The 16,257-nt window shown below is 53.3% G+C and overlaps 7 protein-coding genes across 8 annotated transcripts; 4 read left to right on the forward strand and 3 right to left on the reverse strand.

The window, feature by feature from the left end:
* Positions 1 to 356: 356 nt before the first annotated feature.
* On the reverse strand, positions 357 to 1,252 carry PV07_02488 (uncharacterized protein; the record flags this gene model as incomplete). Its single annotated transcript, XM_016389100.1, has 3 exons — positions 357 to 560; positions 616 to 908; positions 958 to 1,252. The coding sequence occupies 3 exons, from the start codon at positions 1,250 to 1,252 to the stop codon at positions 357 to 359; spliced, it is 792 nt and encodes a 263-aa protein (XP_016251002.1).
* Positions 1,253 to 2,672: 1,420 nt separating this feature from the next.
* PV07_02489 (uncharacterized protein) lies at positions 2,673 to 3,690 on the reverse strand (the record flags this gene model as incomplete). Its single annotated transcript, XM_016389101.1, has 4 exons — positions 2,673 to 2,797; positions 2,894 to 3,075; positions 3,191 to 3,306; positions 3,397 to 3,690. 4 exons carry the CDS (start codon positions 3,688 to 3,690, stop codon positions 2,673 to 2,675), a joined length of 717 nt encoding a protein of 238 aa, XP_016251003.1.
* A 554-nt stretch (positions 3,691 to 4,244) lies between these two features.
* PV07_02490 (uncharacterized protein) lies at positions 4,245 to 6,875 on the reverse strand. The gene is made up of 2 exons (XM_016389102.1): positions 6,276 to 6,875; positions 4,245 to 6,218 (listed from the first exon to the last, which is right to left on the reverse strand). Exons 1-2 carry the CDS (start codon positions 6,656 to 6,658, stop codon positions 4,502 to 4,504), a joined length of 2,100 nt encoding a protein of 699 aa, XP_016251004.1. The 5' UTR covers positions 6,659 to 6,875; the 3' UTR covers positions 4,245 to 4,501.
* A 428-nt stretch (positions 6,876 to 7,303) lies between these two features.
* PV07_02491 lies at positions 7,304 to 8,489 on the forward strand. 2 transcript variants are annotated; one of them, XM_016389103.1, is made up of 3 exons: positions 7,304 to 7,580; positions 7,630 to 7,795; positions 7,866 to 8,489. In XM_016389103.1, exons 1-3 carry the CDS (start codon positions 7,509 to 7,511, stop codon positions 8,324 to 8,326), a joined length of 699 nt encoding a protein of 232 aa, XP_016251005.1. In that variant the 5' UTR covers positions 7,304 to 7,508; the 3' UTR covers positions 8,327 to 8,489. The 2 variants fall into 2 exon arrangements, with proteins under 2 accessions (XP_016251005.1, XP_016251006.1); XM_016389104.1 differs by having other exon boundaries at positions 7,630 to 8,489.
* A 246-nt stretch (positions 8,490 to 8,735) lies between these two features.
* Positions 8,736 to 10,593, forward strand: PV07_02492 (uncharacterized protein). The gene has a single exon (XM_016389105.1). The coding sequence runs from the start codon at positions 8,989 to 8,991 to the stop codon at positions 10,360 to 10,362; it is 1,374 nt and encodes a 457-aa protein (XP_016251007.1). The 5' UTR covers positions 8,736 to 8,988; the 3' UTR covers positions 10,363 to 10,593.
* A 200-nt stretch (positions 10,594 to 10,793) lies between these two features.
* On the forward strand, positions 10,794 to 13,106 carry PV07_02493 (L-ascorbate oxidase). Its single transcript, XM_016389106.1, has 2 exons — positions 10,794 to 11,343; positions 11,406 to 13,106. The coding sequence occupies exons 1-2, from the start codon at positions 11,071 to 11,073 to the stop codon at positions 13,071 to 13,073; spliced, it is 1,941 nt and encodes a 646-aa protein (XP_016251008.1). The 5' UTR covers positions 10,794 to 11,070; the 3' UTR covers positions 13,074 to 13,106.
* A 984-nt stretch (positions 13,107 to 14,090) lies between these two features.
* Positions 14,091 to 16,070, forward strand: PV07_02494 (uncharacterized protein; the record flags this gene model as incomplete). The annotated part of the gene is made up of 7 exons (XM_016389107.1): positions 14,091 to 14,859; positions 14,910 to 14,951; positions 15,008 to 15,038; positions 15,086 to 15,208; positions 15,257 to 15,659; positions 15,710 to 15,788; positions 15,845 to 16,070. The coding sequence occupies exons 1-7, from the start codon at positions 14,270 to 14,272 to the stop codon at positions 16,068 to 16,070; spliced, it is 1,494 nt and encodes a 497-aa protein (XP_016251009.1). The 5' UTR covers positions 14,091 to 14,269.
* Between the last annotated feature and the right edge of the window lie 187 nt (positions 16,071 to 16,257).

The following is a 16,257-nucleotide window of genomic DNA, read 5'->3' on the forward strand; positions in this document are numbered from 1 at the left end:
ACTGGCGATGCATGAGAAGGTCTGTGCAACGAAACGTTGTATCTCTTGCGGCTTCTTTGAGGCAGGTATGTGGGTGATCAAGGGCGCGGACTTCTATGCTTGGGTAAATATAATTTGACGCGGGCTGAGAGTGTAACGTACCTTTACTTGTTTCAGCTATCTCCCCTATCAACAAGTGTAACTGCCTACAAATAGGTCTGCTCATTGCCAGGGCAGCGAGACCATGAGGAATTCTGGAGAAGCGGTCGATCACGCTCCCTGGGTCAGAACAGGGCATGTACAAGACTGGCCGGAAAGACTCAAGATCCAGAGGATGTTTGAACCTTTCTACCCGTCTCCAGTACTGAAGCAATTCTTCAAACCTGTACAACAAACATAGTCAGCACAGAGAGACATGCAGTGCTTTTGTGCCGATGAACATGCATCATCACCCGAAAATTGATATAGCCATCCAGCTCTGAAACTTCGCCGGCATGAGTTCTCTTCTCCATTAACCGCCTCATTGCTGTGAGGTGCAGTTCCATTTCCGCTTGCCAGTCCGAATCGCGTCGGGAAAAGAGCTGGGAGCCAGTTAGCCAACGTCTGGCACAAGCCGCCAGCGAATGATCTTCTCACGTATATCGTGAGTAAGCACAGGATACTCAACAAAGTATAGTCGGAGGTAGCGTGCTTTGTGGAGATTCTGGAGCGAAGTTTTGAAATGAGTGTGTTCGTATAATGGGCTAGAATCTGCCCATGTTCTGGTTTGTATGGGGTGGTAGCCAACTGTATCGCACGAGCATTTGCGACTGTTGCCTCAAAGAGCATATCATCTTGGAAGATGTTTTTGGTAATGATCTCAAAAATCACCTTCGCGGCTGTTCTATTCCCTCGACGGTATACAGAAAATGGCGCCCAGCTGTAGAGATCTCCACCATTGTCAACACGTCATCCGGGATGTGACGAAGCCAGACTTACAAAATTGCACCCCAGATCTTGTATTCACACTGTCCTTTGAGGGAAAGATCCAGAATGGCTCATACAGGATCTTCGGCTCATCAAATGTGACGACGTTCTTCTCATTCTGCTGGCTTGGAGTAGGTTGTTGGGCGTTGTTGTGAGAGGGAGTGTGATAGGGATCATAGGTGTTGACGTGAGGTCTAACATGTTTCGGCAGGTCCAGTTGGGAAGCAACTGGTTTCCGGCGAGGAATGGCCCTCGATTTCCTTGAATAGGCACCAAGTCGAAACCTCAATATGGCATTACTCGGCATCTGGGTGGAGCTGGGCGACCCAGGTTCGCGAGGAGTCAGCATTACTTCGTGATCGTCCGAGCGCGGGTCATTGCAGAACCGACTGGAGATGGTAAGATTCAAGTAGGTTGTTGATAATGACTGTACAATGTATCAATTCAGGTACTCAGCAAGCCACCTGATGCAAGCCTGCTAGGGATCGGCGCTGTCACAGCCTAGTCTATGCGCACAGGCTGCAACTCAGCTCAGCAGGTCAAGAGACGTAGGAGTGCAAGGGCAGTATGCACGGCACTGCAGCTTACCATCCGAGTGACAAAGCAGCGCCCACTGGGCTGGATTCCAGAACAATAGCCAAGGGCCCAATGCATGGGGAGGCGCTGGGTTCTGGGCGAGCAGACCAGCAGAACGTTCTCATGTCGTATCGAGTCTGTGCAATAGGATTGGCTGTGCCGGTTTCCTAATGAGGGCAATCCTCCCTGGCCTTTTTCACACTCGGAGTTTTTGTGCTCTTCCTGCTCTTTCCAGCGGTTTAGAGCCATGCCTGGGCCAGACTAGGCCAAAGGTCGTAAACCATGCGCCACAGATCGGGGTATAGTCGGTGCCTCGGGATTCTAGCCAGCGTGGTGCTTGGCTGTGACAAGTGGACATACTCGTAGGGCTTGGGGGAATGAGATGACACCATAAAGAGGCATTGCGACTCGAAGTGGGTTCGGTTGAAGCGCGCACCTGAAAATCTCCCCAAGAACACGATCTTGAGGTGCCGGTGCACGCGAACGCCCCTCAGGCTATAACGTACTCTCGACAAGGCTGCCTAGTGACCACTTCAACCGCAGCCACCTGAACAGCGTCTCTCTATTCGTATGCGAAGGAGCGAATATCTGCTGTACTTTTGATTGCGAACACTAGCACGGTCGAACTCTATGCCAAAGCCTAGTCGACATTCCATCCCGCTCCCTCATGGCGGGTCTGTGTCAATCCAGAACGAGCTGCAGGGTGATGCCATAGATGAAACGACGTCAAAAGGAGCGAATGAGACACGCTGAACAATGCAAGCATACTTCTTGGGCGCAGAGTGAGCAAGTTGTGGCTGCAACACTATCAATCCAGACGAGTCATGGAAGTCAGGGTCATCACTGCTTCGAATCTCTGGAGGCCCATTGCGTGGGTTCCGGCCATTGGGTCGCAACCTGACCCAGGATAAGGGAACGTGGAACACAAGCTACAATGCAGGCCTCCGTCAGTGACATAGAATGGAATGTAATCTCAGAATACGGCCCGTCACTCAATAACGACGAGGAGGCCGCTGAATCACATATTAGAAGTCCGTTGGGATATTACTCTGCCTGAGGGCACAATAAATGCCATAACCTTTGAGGAAATGAGTCCTTTCTCGTCAAACCGTGTCACCCATTTTCTCACTTCGGCTCGATGTCTCGCCCGTTCAGAGCTTCTCGAACACGGCAACGGTTGCCTCTGCCGTCGACTGGGCGCTTTGAGGGTTCATGCCAGTCACCACCCTCCCATCAGTAACGTGGAAGTCGTCCCAGACTCCATCCGCCCTGACGTCTTAGGCGCAGAATCTGTCAGCAGATCCATCCCTTGAGCTCGAGGATAGCTGGAGTTTACTAATATGCAACCCTCGTGGAGGGAGACGGAACGTACATTTGGCACCCAGCTTGGCCGCCCACTCATCGATCAAGGGCTCGCCCCAGCTCCGAATGGGGTCCATGATGTGCATGTCGTACTCTGCCTGAGTGGTGAAGCCGGTGATGGTTTTGCCCTTGATGATGGACTCGCCCGTGGTCGGGTCGGTGATGCCGGCATAAATTGCCTCTCCGTGACAACTGGGACGACGCAAATCAGCCTATCGAGCCTCCCCATTTCTGTGGCGGACAGATTCCCAGAAGGGTATGTGCTGGACGAGCTGGACGAAAGGGGGAAAAGGGAAGAAGATAATACACAGCCGAGACAACGCCACCCTGCGTCCAAACATCCGTCGCGATCTTCTGCAGGCCTTTCGCGTGAGGATAGTCGATCAGAGCTGCATGGCCGGCACTAGCGAAGAAGATGCCATACTATCGCATGCCCGTCAATCAGTCAGCATGCATACCCACCTCACCTAAACACATCGGTTACAAGCTGGAGGAATCCTGGATGAAACTTGCCTTCTTCCCATCCACCGTCCCCACACTCGGCATATGGTCCAGCTTTTGCCTAAACTCACTGTTCACGTCCTCCCACTCCTTCTTGACCTCACCGCTCAGGAAACTCTCTTGCAGGCTCAACCAATCAGGGACGTAGGTGCCCTTTTCGGACACGATGTCGACTTCAAAGCCGTGCCGCTGGAAGACCAGGAAGGGGTGGAGAGCCTCACTGATGAAGAGCCCGGTCGGTTGTCCATGGTGGAGAGGGGCCGTGGCGGATGTCACGGCGATGATGGCTCGGCGTGGCAGAGGCATTTTGGCGTGACGGTTTGACACCGGGAGTTGACGATGGGCTTATCGATTTGACAGGAGCGTGTTGACAAAAGTACACGGCAGAGAAATTTCGCCCAGCAGCACTTCCAGAATCAGGTGGTTTGAAATTCGATCGAAACTCACCTCCAAGCATTTGAAAGGGGTCGAGGATATATATTATATGTCAACGGCGCCCTCCTGCATTCCATTGCTCGGATAGTCCGGGCCTGACTCAACGAACAGTCCTTACGTACGTTTGGAATTCTTCATCTGGATCGCCGAGTGACGCTCAGATTCTCAGCTGGAACACTCGATGGTTTGCACGGTCCCGACAAAAGGAGAGTCGAGGTGCGTAGTAAACCCGAGGTTGCTCCAAGGAAGCGTCTCCTCGCCAATTGCTGGTCAATCAAAACCTGCCTAATGCGGTCTAGAAAGCTGCAAGGGAAACTCTCCTCCAGTACGAAATGGGCATGGGTAGATCAGGCTGTACCGAATATGGGTAGAGCGACACATGTCGAGCCCCAGGTGCCCGTCCAGGATACCAAGGATCACAGTTGGGCGATGTCAAAGTCCAAAGATTAGCATTATCTCGTACTCTATGTGCCGTCTTTCCTCAGCAAAATGTCTTGGATATATGCAGAAGATCCATAACCAGCGCCTTTGGGGTAAATGCCTTCTCAAAACGGACGCCGCATAACCCATCAAAGCTGAGATCATTGACACGGTCCATGCGGCCTAGTTCGTTTTCTCCTCCCAGTAACGGTGAGGACTCGACGCTCAAAGAAACCCGTCAGAGCTCATGAAACTTAGGTCATCATTCATACTTGATCGGATGCAGAACCATCATGGGCAAACACATTCGCCCGCCTCCTGGGCCGCCTTCCGACTCCCAGGCCAATTCGTCGTTCCCATTTTCTCTACCAAGCCATCTCCTCCAGAGATAGCCGGCAAATCCCGCATTTGAATAAAACGTCGCACCTCGGAAAACGTGTTCGCCGGGCCCAAACACGCTGCCCCCTTCACCGTGGAAATGCCCGTGTCCGTGGTCCATGCCGGCCTTCTTGTGCTCCAGGCTGATAGGGGCGTTGTTGAAGACCTCGTCGGCATGCGCGCTGGGCCAGTCGCGGTCGAAATACACTGGAAGAGGGGCGTAGATCGCCTTGAGGCCGTAGTGGAGAGCAATCGAGGCGGGGAACATCTCTGGGAACATGGTGTGTTTGTTCCGGTAGGTTTCCTCGTGCATAAGCAGAAGGAGGCGACGTGACATTCGAGACGCGGTGATCAGGGCGGCGCGAGTAGGGGGCCGTCCGTCTCGGGTCACGTTGTAGCCAGTTATGTCGTCGTGAAAGGCCCAACGAGTGTGTTCGGGATCAAAGAGAGGGTTCAACGTGATTAGATCTGTAACTTCGTCGCTACCGTCGGGGATTTTCTGTTCTGGGATGCTGAAGAGTCGCTCGCGCGGTATTTGCGGGCCGGATATTGGGGTGTCGTTGCGAGCCTGGACCTCTTCAACGACAGACTGAGCGTACTTCTCAAAAGAATGGTCGTGCAATGATGGAATATAGAACGTTGAAGATCGCTCCCAAGCATAGTCTCGCGGTTGTTTTTCGGCCCAGGACTCGATCTGGCTCAGCAATTCGTAATAGTTGCCCGTAACCCTGATGTCCATTTCCCACTGCCAAAAATAATCGTACTTGGAATTTTGAGATGCAAAGTATTGTAGCGGAAAATGTAAGGATCGATATGCCTCGTAGATCTCGCCGCCGGAGAAGTTCACAATGCTGTCGGGAAATGGTGGAGGGTAGATCAACTTCATTTGCGCCACAGACCAAAGTGTGCCCATCCCTCGGAATTCTTCTGGTAAGCTGTCCCTCAGCACCTGGTTGTACAGTTCTCTTGAAGCCCAGATTGGAATGGTGTCGTCCTGCACGTGTATCAGGAAATGAACCGTGTACTGGCCCCCGGACGCAATCGCGAGTTCGCTGATTATCGCGCGGAGCATGGCAATGTGAGATTCCGTGTAGTGGAAGGTGCTCCATGTGCGTAACACAAACGCAGTCCGAGATCGACGCCGGTGCGAATTCTTCAACAGACAGCTCTGCTGCGCGTCGCGCCATTTGATACCCCTCCAGTCGACCGCATCCACGCGCTCTAGTCCCTCGTTGTCGCCCTCTAGGTGTTTACCGAGTCCCCCTTGCTCTTCTGCAAGTCCCAAGCCATATGGCGCCAGTCGATTTATGCGGTCATAACAGACCTGATCATTGATGCCAAGCACATTTTGAGAACCAAACAGGGGTGCGGTCATACCCTGCGGGAGCCCGTCGTATGCGGCTATTGTCGGCGGCAGGATTCCCCTCTCTTCATCCACATAGCATTGTTCGACGTCTGTGGGGACGGGCAGTGAGAGCGGAATCAACTCGGGGTCATCGTGCTCGCCAGGATCGAAAGGATTGAAAGTGTTGGCCTGTTGTTCGGGGACATAGTCGGAGAATGGTACGATGTTCTTGCGGCCTCGATACAAGCCGTGGAGTCTGCGACGCAGGTTAACCTTACCACTGCAACTAGCATGTGCAGGGAGCCGTTCTCACCTGGGAAACTCCTCCCACCAGAAGACTTCTCTCCCAGCTCGATCCACGGACTTGCCGATTGGAATAGGACCATCTTCTGCAACACTATCGTCTACATCGGGTCTCAAGATTTCAAAGAGACCATCGGTGGACGTAGGGCGCAGGAACCACCAGAGCGAAATAACGGTCAAGAGAGCAAGTGCCGCTGCGTAGCATATTGCTTTGCTGGGCAGGCATCTCGAGAGCTTCCACTGTCGTCGTCGGGCCCGTCGTCGTCTTGGTGATTCGGCAGGGCTAAGCAGACTGCTGCCCGAGGAATCGGTGCTCCAGTCACGCTTGTGGATTGATATCGCCGCTGAATCGTTGAATTTGTTCGACAGTGACTTGGGTAGCAGGTCAATCATTCCCCCAGTGGCCCAACGTCTGACAGACGCGGGCGGTGGTCTCGCCTATTGCTGACTCCGGTCCCGGCGGTGGGGAAGCAAAGCATTAGCTATTGGCCAGCTGTAGGCAATGTTGAGCTCCAGGCATTACCAGACAGTCGTATATTCGGCGCATAGTCTGCACGACAGGTAAGAGATAGCCACTGCGCCATGCGATGTCAAAAACAGCGAGGGGACAAGGAGGAGGAAGGACACGAATCGTATAAGATAAAGGGCCGTCTGGCCCGCCCATCCTTTGCGATCTACTGCAATCTCTATCTGCTAGCGGGTGGCAGCTAGAGAGGACCACCAGAACAGGCTTTGAGCAGCAAAGACAAGCGACCCCCAAGACCTGCTAAAAGGGCCTTGCTCCGCCTAAATTACGGGGCCTTACGAGGCTTGCCACGCCTACATGCCGGAGACACCCCTTGGACTGAGGCCGAGAGCACCCTCCAGGGTGGCCAGGAGGGGAGGAATCCCGCTCGCTGGGCTCGTAGCCTCGTTAGCGGCTTGGCAGAGGGAAGCTTGCGTGAGCCCAACAATTCCCGGCACCAGCCCAGAGGAGACCAATCACTCCTTATACTCCCCCTTACTCACCAGTGCCGAGTATTGGCATCGCCGCCACCCCAATTTCCCTTTGCCTGGCTCTCGGAGGCATGGTTGACCAAAGTTAACAAATCACGTCATTCGTCTCCAGAATTACAAAACATTCACAAGATCTTATTGCAACCCAGAAGAGAAAGTATAGGCACTGAGGATCTGGTGTTTCATCCTGACCTCTATCTTCTTGTCGGCCAAGAATCCTCTGTTGGCCCCCTCTGCAGTTACCAAGATGCCTACCGCAATCGTGACTGGGGCAAACTCCGGCATCGCCCACGCGTTTGCCAAAATACTCTGTGATGAGGTTAGCTCGGTCACTGTGCAGAAACCAATGGAGATAACCCTCCAGGTAGGGCTACACGGTTTACGCCATCGACCGGAATGCGGGCGACGGACTCCAGGCTTTGAAAGCGAAGAAGGCTCACATTGCTGAAGTTGACGTGACTTCATCCGAGTCAATCCAACAGTTCAAAGACAGTCTCGGCGATACGACGGTGGATCTGTTGCTCAACATTGCAGGTGTGACAACCCGTCCTTGCATCGTGAGACAGGGGGCATAAGACAGCAAATAACCAACAGGTTCGAACAGGTGTTGCCGCCTCCAATGAAGACGACAGCCTCACAACGAGCAATCTGCAAGTCTTCCAAATGACGTTTGCAGTTAACACGTTTGGGGTTTTCCTTCTCACACAGGCCCTGTTGCCCAACGTCTTGAAAGCCTCCAAGCCCAAGATTGGGATTGTTTCGAGTCGCGTCGGCTCGGTGGGCGACAACAGCTCTGGCGGGCATTACGCCTACCGCTCTTCCAAGGCTGCCGTCAACTCCATTGGCAAAAGCATGGCGATGGACTTGAAAGACAAGGGCGTCACGGTCATGCTCTTGCATCCTGGCTACGTGAGGACTAACCTGTTGCCGAATGCAAAGATGCCGCCCGAGACAGTCGAGCCAGACGAGGCGGCAAGAAAGCTGTGGGAAAATATTGTCAGCCAGAAGACCATCGAGGACACGGGCAAGTTCTGGCATCGTGAGGGATTCGAGCTGCCATGGTGATGATGCATTTGGGACATGTCTCACGCCTGGACCACTGGATGCCTATGCTTCGTCCAAACAGTCAACCGAGAATAGTGAGTGATCTTCGTCATGACCGGCAATCAAAAGAGTAATTTTATTGGATAAAGCTCTCATTTACAACAAGTAATACCTTATCCGTAGCCAGAATTCTAGGTGATCCACCTCATCTCCTAGTCTTTCCTGTGGATGAGTGACCGAATACAGCGTCTTCCGCTCTTACTATACCACCGACCTCTCCGTATTGACCGGCACATCTTCCATAAGGAGTAGTTGGAGACCCATTTTCAGGTAATGGGACGATGGAGGCAGCATGTTGCCTCGGCTAAGTCGGTGTTTGACCCGGATCATGCACTATCAATTCTCCAACATCTTCGAGCGTCTTAGAAATCAACAGCCGGCCTATCTCAGTGTCTGCTCACCAATCTATGCTGCCTCGATGTTTTGCATCAGTATAAAGTCGAAGATCTCCGTGTAGATTTTTGTCAGATTCCCCTTTCTAGACCGACCTTCTGACCCCCAGCCGTTTCTTTCTCTCTCCTTAACCGACACGACCAAGGCAAAGCCGCAAGTGGACACCCGGAATATCTCAGATACACGAATACCACGATACTGGGGATTGCCGTGGTATAGAGTCTTTCACCATGGGTTCATCAAGCTCTCCCATCCTCGTCAACAAAGGGGTGCCAAATATACCATATTTCACCCCGGCACATGCTTCAGATCCAGGGGCGCCGTTTACCCCATCTGCCGATACTCCAACACTGTTCACGCCTCTAAAAATCCGCTCCAAAACCCTGCGCAACCGCATAATAGTGGCGCCGATGTGCCAGTACTCCACCGCGTCCTCGGGGCCTGACATTGGGAAACTCACCGACTACCACATTGCAACGCTAGGCCATTACGCCCTGAAGGGAGCCGCGTTGGTCTTCATTGAAGCTACGGGTGTGCAGCCAAACGGGCGAATCAGCCCCAACTGCCCTGGACTATGGAGCGACGCGCAGACAGAAGGCGTCAAGCGTGTGTCGGACTTTGTCAAGTCACAGGGTGCTCTGTCCGGGATCCAGCTTGCTCACGCTGGGCGAAAGTCGAGCACCCTGCCGCCGTGGATAGCGTCATCAATCAAGAGACCGTCGGTGCGCGCGGACAAGAGTGCTGATGGATGGCCGGACGATGTAGTCGGGCCGATGGGCGGACCCGAGGAGAGCTGGGATGGCAAAGGATTGGCCCAAGACGGCGGCTTCTGGCCTCCGAGGCAGCTGACCGTGGAGGAGATTCAAGGTGTGGTCAAAGCATTTGCAGACAGCGCGCGGAGGAGCGTGGAAGCTGGCATCGACGTGATTGAAATTCACGCTGCGCACGGCTACCTGATCCATCAGTTCCTCAGCCCCATCACGAACAGGCGCACCGACCAGTACGGTGGCAGCTTTGAGAATCGCACACGTCTCCTGGTTGAAGTCATCAACGCGGTCCGGGCACAGATACCACAGGACATGCCTCTATTCCTACGGGTCAGCTCGACGGAGTGGATGGAGGAGACAGACCTGGGCAAGCAGCTGGGAAGCTGGGATGTGGACAGCACGATGAAGCTGGCTCGTCTGCTGCCTGGGCTAGGAGTGGATCTCCTCGACGTCAGCAGCGGCGGGAATCATCCTCAGCAGCGCATCAACATGTTTTCCTCCAAGGACTACCAGACCAAGATTGCCCACCAGATCCGGCAGACGATGAAGGCAGACCACCTGAAGTTGCTCATCGGTGCTGTGGGCCTCATCACGGAAGCCGAGCAGGCGCGGGATATTGTTGACGATAAAGCATCGGACAAGAGCATTGGGGAGGAAGCCAACGCCGCAAAGGAGATGACAGATGCAAAAGGCGGTAAGGAGCCTATGGCGGATGTTATTCTCGTGGCCAGGCAGTTTATGCGAGAGCCAGAGTGGGTGTTGAAGGTGGGTTGGAAGTTGGGTGTTGACGTTGCCTGGCCCAGCCAATTCCTGAGAGTGAGGTTTCCGAAGCTGTAAGCCGACATGGCCGGTCTAGCGGGGGGAGATCTTATAGATATAGAATGCTAGAAACGCATTAGAGTCGATGGGTTACCACATTGGTTTGGCAAGGCTGCCTGAACAGTGACAGCCTGATCCTGACCCGGGCATTTTGTCTGACAAAAGACTCCGCCGCGCTTATTGCGGCATCAGTATTAGGAAAAGGTGGAGAAAATCACGTTGTCAGACACCTCTTAAATAGGCTCCCTCTCTTCCCAATGGCACACGTCAACTCAACTCCCCAATATTATCCGGAAGAGCTCATTAGATCCTTCAATAAACCTCGCACAGCCATGAACTCAGGTGTCACAAGCATCTCTGTAACACGGTTGTCGTGCCATCTTGGCCTCGGACTTCCGCAATGTCTTTGACAAAGTTACGCAGCCTGTGCCGATCCTCGCGGTTGAGCCTGGTGAGCCCCTGGATGCAGTGCTCTATCTGTTCACCACACCGGATAACGACAGGATATATCAGTTACAAGACCAGGCCAATTCAAATTCTCAACCAGCGCTGACGTACCTGCGCCGCGTGGTCCGGAAAGAGGACTTTGTTGCGAGACTCAAAGAAGATGGCTCGCTGCCCCGGGTCTAGACTTCAACGCTTCTAAGATGAGGTTTTAAATGGATTCCACCCCCCTGTGTTAAGTTCAAAGTCTCCCTTCATCACTGCAGATATATCATCTTTGAAATGCTGTCTGCTTTTTCATACTGGCTGCACGCTTGCAGTTGCATTTGCTCGCTTGTTTTTCCCGTCTGTGCCGCGAAGAAGCCTATGACACAAGATGCTAGCTTCAGCCCAGATATTGTCCTACGAGTTAGTGTCGATACTATCCAGCTCAATTGTCAGCCTCGCCTCTCAACGCTGATCAATGGTACATATCCGGCACCTCCGATATATCTCGAGCCGGAGCGAACAACATGGATTCGTGTGTATAACGACGCAGACGTCAATACGACAATGGTAGGGGCAAATCCCCGACATGTTGCAAGGGGAACTTTGCTTGCTGACCGATAAATGCACAGCACTGGCATGGCCTTACGCTTTCTGCGGCGCCTTATGCTGACGGCGCCCCGCAGGCTTCACAGTGGCCAATTCCTCCTGGATGTTTTTATGACTACGAGCTCCATCCTGGTGCAAGTGAAGCTGGAACATCCTTCTACCATTCGCACGTGGGCTTCCAAGCCATGACGGCTACCGGGGCCTTGATTGTAAAGGATGCCGTACCTCCGCCATATGGGTACGATGAAGAGATCATTTTGAAGATTGGAGACTTTTATCCCGAGGACGATCTCACAATAGAATCACAGTTGACGGGCGTTCCTTGGAGGTGGACGGGAGATCCCACATCGTTGCTGATCAACGGACAGAGTGGAACGGCCCCTAACTCTGCTGACCCTGCAGAGTCGGATCAGTCATGTCAGCCTTGGGTCATGAATGTCGAGGCGGGCAAGACATATCGAGTACGCCTCATTGGCAGTACCGCATTGTCTCTGGTGCTGTTTGGCATTGAACATCACGACAATCTGACTATTATCGAAACGGACAACTCGTACGTCTACCCCTTGCAGACACCGTACATGCAGGTCGACACAGGTCAAAGATTCAGTTTCCTGTTGCAAGCGAAATCGCCAAGTGAGTTGCAGTGCTTGGACGGGCAGACAAAATTCTGGATCCAGTTCGAGACTCGAGAAGGCCAAAGTACGGTTTCTGGATGGGCCATTCTCAATTACACCGACGTGGGGCTTTCAAAATCGCATGGACGGGTGTATAGCGAGGCACAGAGCTGCTGTTATCCGACCTCGAACTCCTCATGTCCAGATTCCCTTCCCACGGGACCGATCCTTGATCTCCCCACCAATGTAACAAATTGGCTCGAGTATGCTTTTCAGAATCCTCCCTTGGCTGGCTACGAAACCCCTCCCAGCGCAACAGAAGTAACTCGCCGCATTATTATTTCGACCTCGCAGTTCCTCAGAAACACCTCCGGCAACACAGTGATGATATCGAACAATGAATACTGGAGTGACAGTGCTCCCCTGGGACCAACGACAGATACACCGTACCTCGTTGAAATCCTTCAAAATGCGAGCATCAATGGTGTCACCCCAGACTACGGCCGTGCAATCGACAATGGAGGCTTTGATCCTCTCTCACAGACCTATCCCGCCCAAATCGGCGAGGTCATTGAGATTGTGTGGCAGAATGCTGCTTCGTACCCAGCGGGGATCTACGGTCCGCATCCTATGCATGCTCACGGCGGGCGGTATTGGGACCTGGGTTCGGGCCCGGGGGAATACTCGCCTGAAGCACACGCGGCGCTGCTGGAATCTTACGCCACCGACGATGTCCCTTACCCTGGTTCGCGGCGTGACACGACCATGTTATACAAGTACACGTTGCAGTCTCTCGAGCCTGGAGAAGTGAATGGCTGGCGAGTCTGGCGAATCCGTGTCACCGAGAGGAACGTCGGAGTTTGGATGATGCACTGCCATATCCTGCAGCATATCGTCATGGGGCAGCAGACGGTGTGGATCTTCGGGACTCCAGAGGAAATCGCCGAGAATGCGATGCCTATAGAGGGTAATTTGGCTGGGTATTTTAGCTATGGCGGGGATGTCGTGGGCAAGGCTGGACAGGAAGAGGAGGGTAGCTGGGCTATGCAGTTCTTTAGGGATGGGATGAACTCTTAGAACGAGGTTGCTAGGGGGGTCACTCTAATAGACGGCCAGAGTTAGACCGTTGCAACTAGACTCTTTCAGGATGATGCAAGTGTTCATTTCCCGTCCGTCTCGACAGCGGCTATGTCTCTTCCTTTCCCCACGGGACTAATTGCACACATTGCTATAGACATACCTCGTACAGAAGAGCCAGCTGACATCCATCCACATCTTCCACGCCCTGTTACTACTGATTCAGATTCGGTTTGAAGTGGAGGGCACAGCGGATAAGGTGGTATGTCCCTCAACCCAACTGCCGAAGTCTGGGCACCTCTGCCAAGGGGACAATGGAACATTCTTGTCGAGGAGAGCAAAACAAGCGGCGGTCTTTTGTCCTCGTATCCTCTTGACCCTGGGCCATGTTCCACCCAATGGCTGTCGCGTTGACTGCTCCCCACGAGAACGTCCATTCCCACTCTGGGCCCATGCTCCGAGCTCAAAGGGGACAGCCTTGCTATCGCTAGATGCCTGCCACACTATCATTCGGCCAGCTGGGCCATCTCCTGAGGAATTCGACACTAAGGAGCACAAGACCATTGTGACCGTACTGTACGTGGTGCACCGCAAATGGTCTGTTAGCTGACCAGAGGAGATCGACACCGCGTGCCAACATCATCGTCTTCCGCCAGACCGTCACTCCGCCACTCCCACCGCAACCCCTGACGGCCAAGAGGCGATCGCTTCCAAGGCTTGTCTTCTCCTGCTTTCAATTCGCTTTAAAAGCCCAGCTTTTCCCCCCTCCCCAGATTCCAAGACAGACTTATTACTTGGCTTCTTCCCGCCACCTTGAAGAGACCTATCAACCAGCGGGGGATATTTCATTTGCCTTGGCCATGTGCTGTATCCTGGACACTGTGGGATCGAGCAGAGCGTCATGACTCCCGGTGACGACAGCCGATATGTCTCGTTGCGCGCAGGGCATCCTCCCCACCGGATGGGACACCATGCATGCCGCATACCTTAGCAGCAGCATGGGAGTCCTCTCTGATAGCCATCCGCAAGCTCTATGTGTATGTGGGGCGGTCGTGAGCTCTGGAGTCACCTCGACCTCTTCGCTTAAATACACGGCTTTGAAACCTCTCGTCGCCAGACCTGGATCCCATTTCTACCTGTTCATCACAGTCTCGATACCTTAGGTTGACTATCCACAAAGACGCTCCGCACCGAACATGACGGGAATTACAGGAGGGACTCTGAAAGCTTCGGCTTTTGACCAGCTTGATCTGGATCCCACCAAAAGCGAGTCATCGGCCGAGGAAATAGACTGGACGGAGCAAGAAGAGACGGCCATCAGGAGAAAGATTGACCGGCGAATTGTCCCCCTGGTCACCCTGCTGTACCTCTTTTGCTTCCTCGACCGCGCCAATATTGGAAATGCTCGGATTCAAGGAATGGCCAAGGACCTGGATCTGGTTGGGTACCGCTTCAATTGGGCGCTGAGCGTCTTCTACATTGTCTACCTCTTGGTGGAAGTTCCGAGCAACATCCTCCTGAAGCACATCGGCCCTCGATTCTACATCCCGGGACTGGTCTTTGGCTTCGGGTTGGTGTCTCTCTGCACCGCCTTTGTCAAGAACTTTGACGAACTGTGCGTCGCGCGGGCGTTCCTGGGTGTCTTTGAAGGCGGCACCATGCCTGGGATCTCATTCTTCCTGAGCACGTTCTACAAACGGCGAGAGCTGTATTTCCGGATCGGAATATTCATCTCAGCTGCTTCCATCGCAGGGGCTTTTGGAGGCTTGTTCGCGACAGCCTTGTCGTAAGTAGGTTCACTACTGGGCAATTGTTCAAGCTGCTGACGGATCTCAGTCGCATCCCTCGTTGGGGGACAGAGTCTACACCGATCCACACGTGAGTGCTGTTGCCAGATGAGTGCGTTCGATTATGCATCTGACTCCCTTTTCTAGCTGGAGAAATATCTTCTTCTTTGAGGGCTTGGTGTGTTTTAGACATAGGCTGCTGCAATCCGGACTAATGAGTTCTAGATCACCATCATCGTTGCAGCGGCTGCTCCAACCTTGATGCCATCGAATCCGCAGACTTGTCGGTTCCTCACCGAACGAGAACGGCATATCGCCCATGAACGGTTGATCCGAGAGCATCGCGCTGTGAGCACTCAATGATGTCTTTCGACAAGCAAGTACTGACAGAAACAGGATCCGATGGAGAAGGTCCAATGGCATCATATTCGCGCCGCCATCTTCAACATCAACAATAACCTTTGTGCGGCTGGCTTCTTCTTGATCAACATCACTGTCCAAGGTCTCTCCATCTTCATGCCCACTATCCTGGCGGATCTCGGCTGGACCGCAACCAAGGCACAACTGTACTCGGTGCCCCCGTACGTGGCTGCGTGTCTCGTGGCTATTTTGATCGCGTACGTCAGCGACAAAACGCGCAGGCGTGGTATTTATCTCGCAGGAGCCACTTTCTTGCCAATCGCCGGGTTTTCTATACTGAGATGGAGCACAAATGCCTCGATTCGTTATATGGCTGTTTATTTTATTACCACAGGAGCTTTTCCAGGAGGACCTGGGTTCCTTTCTTGGGGGATCAACAGTATGAAGAGTGCTTTGATACGAAAACGAATCACTGCTAACGCCTGACAGATTCTGCCGGGCCGGCAGTGCGTGCTGTGGCGACTGCGTGGATTGTCTCGGTTGGCACTCTAGGAGGCGTCCTTGCCACGTGAGGGATCACAGACTGAATCATTCCTGAGATATGAATAGACTGACCTTGTACAGATGGACCTATCTTGTTCGCGACGCGCCTCGCTACCCCATTGGTCACACCATCAACCTGTCTGCCCAGATCATTGTCCTCTTTGTAGCTAGCTTTGGCATTGCATATAACATGCGCGAGAATCGACTACGGGAGCAAGGAAAGAGGACGCATCGACTTGAGGGGTTGGATGAGGCTGAGAAGAGGGACCTCGGGCACAAGCATCCGGACTTTAGGTATATTCCGTGAGGCTGAGTCGGCTGGCTTGTGGCAAGGGGATTGAACATGGGGGCATGGTGTTGCGTATGGTGTCACAGGAGGAGGACGTGAACCAAGCATACGAGTATTGGGTCACTCCGTACTAACGTATTGAGTAACTTCTACATATGTACAAGTACAAGTAGGGAGTTGAAGCCTTGCTGGAAACATCGAGAAG

The sequence above is a fragment of the Cladophialophora immunda genome (assembly GCF_000835495.1).
Source record: "Cladophialophora immunda strain CBS 83496 unplaced genomic scaffold supercont1.2, whole genome shotgun sequence".
Lineage (NCBI taxonomy): Eukaryota > Fungi > Ascomycota > Eurotiomycetes > Chaetothyriales > Herpotrichiellaceae > Cladophialophora > Cladophialophora immunda.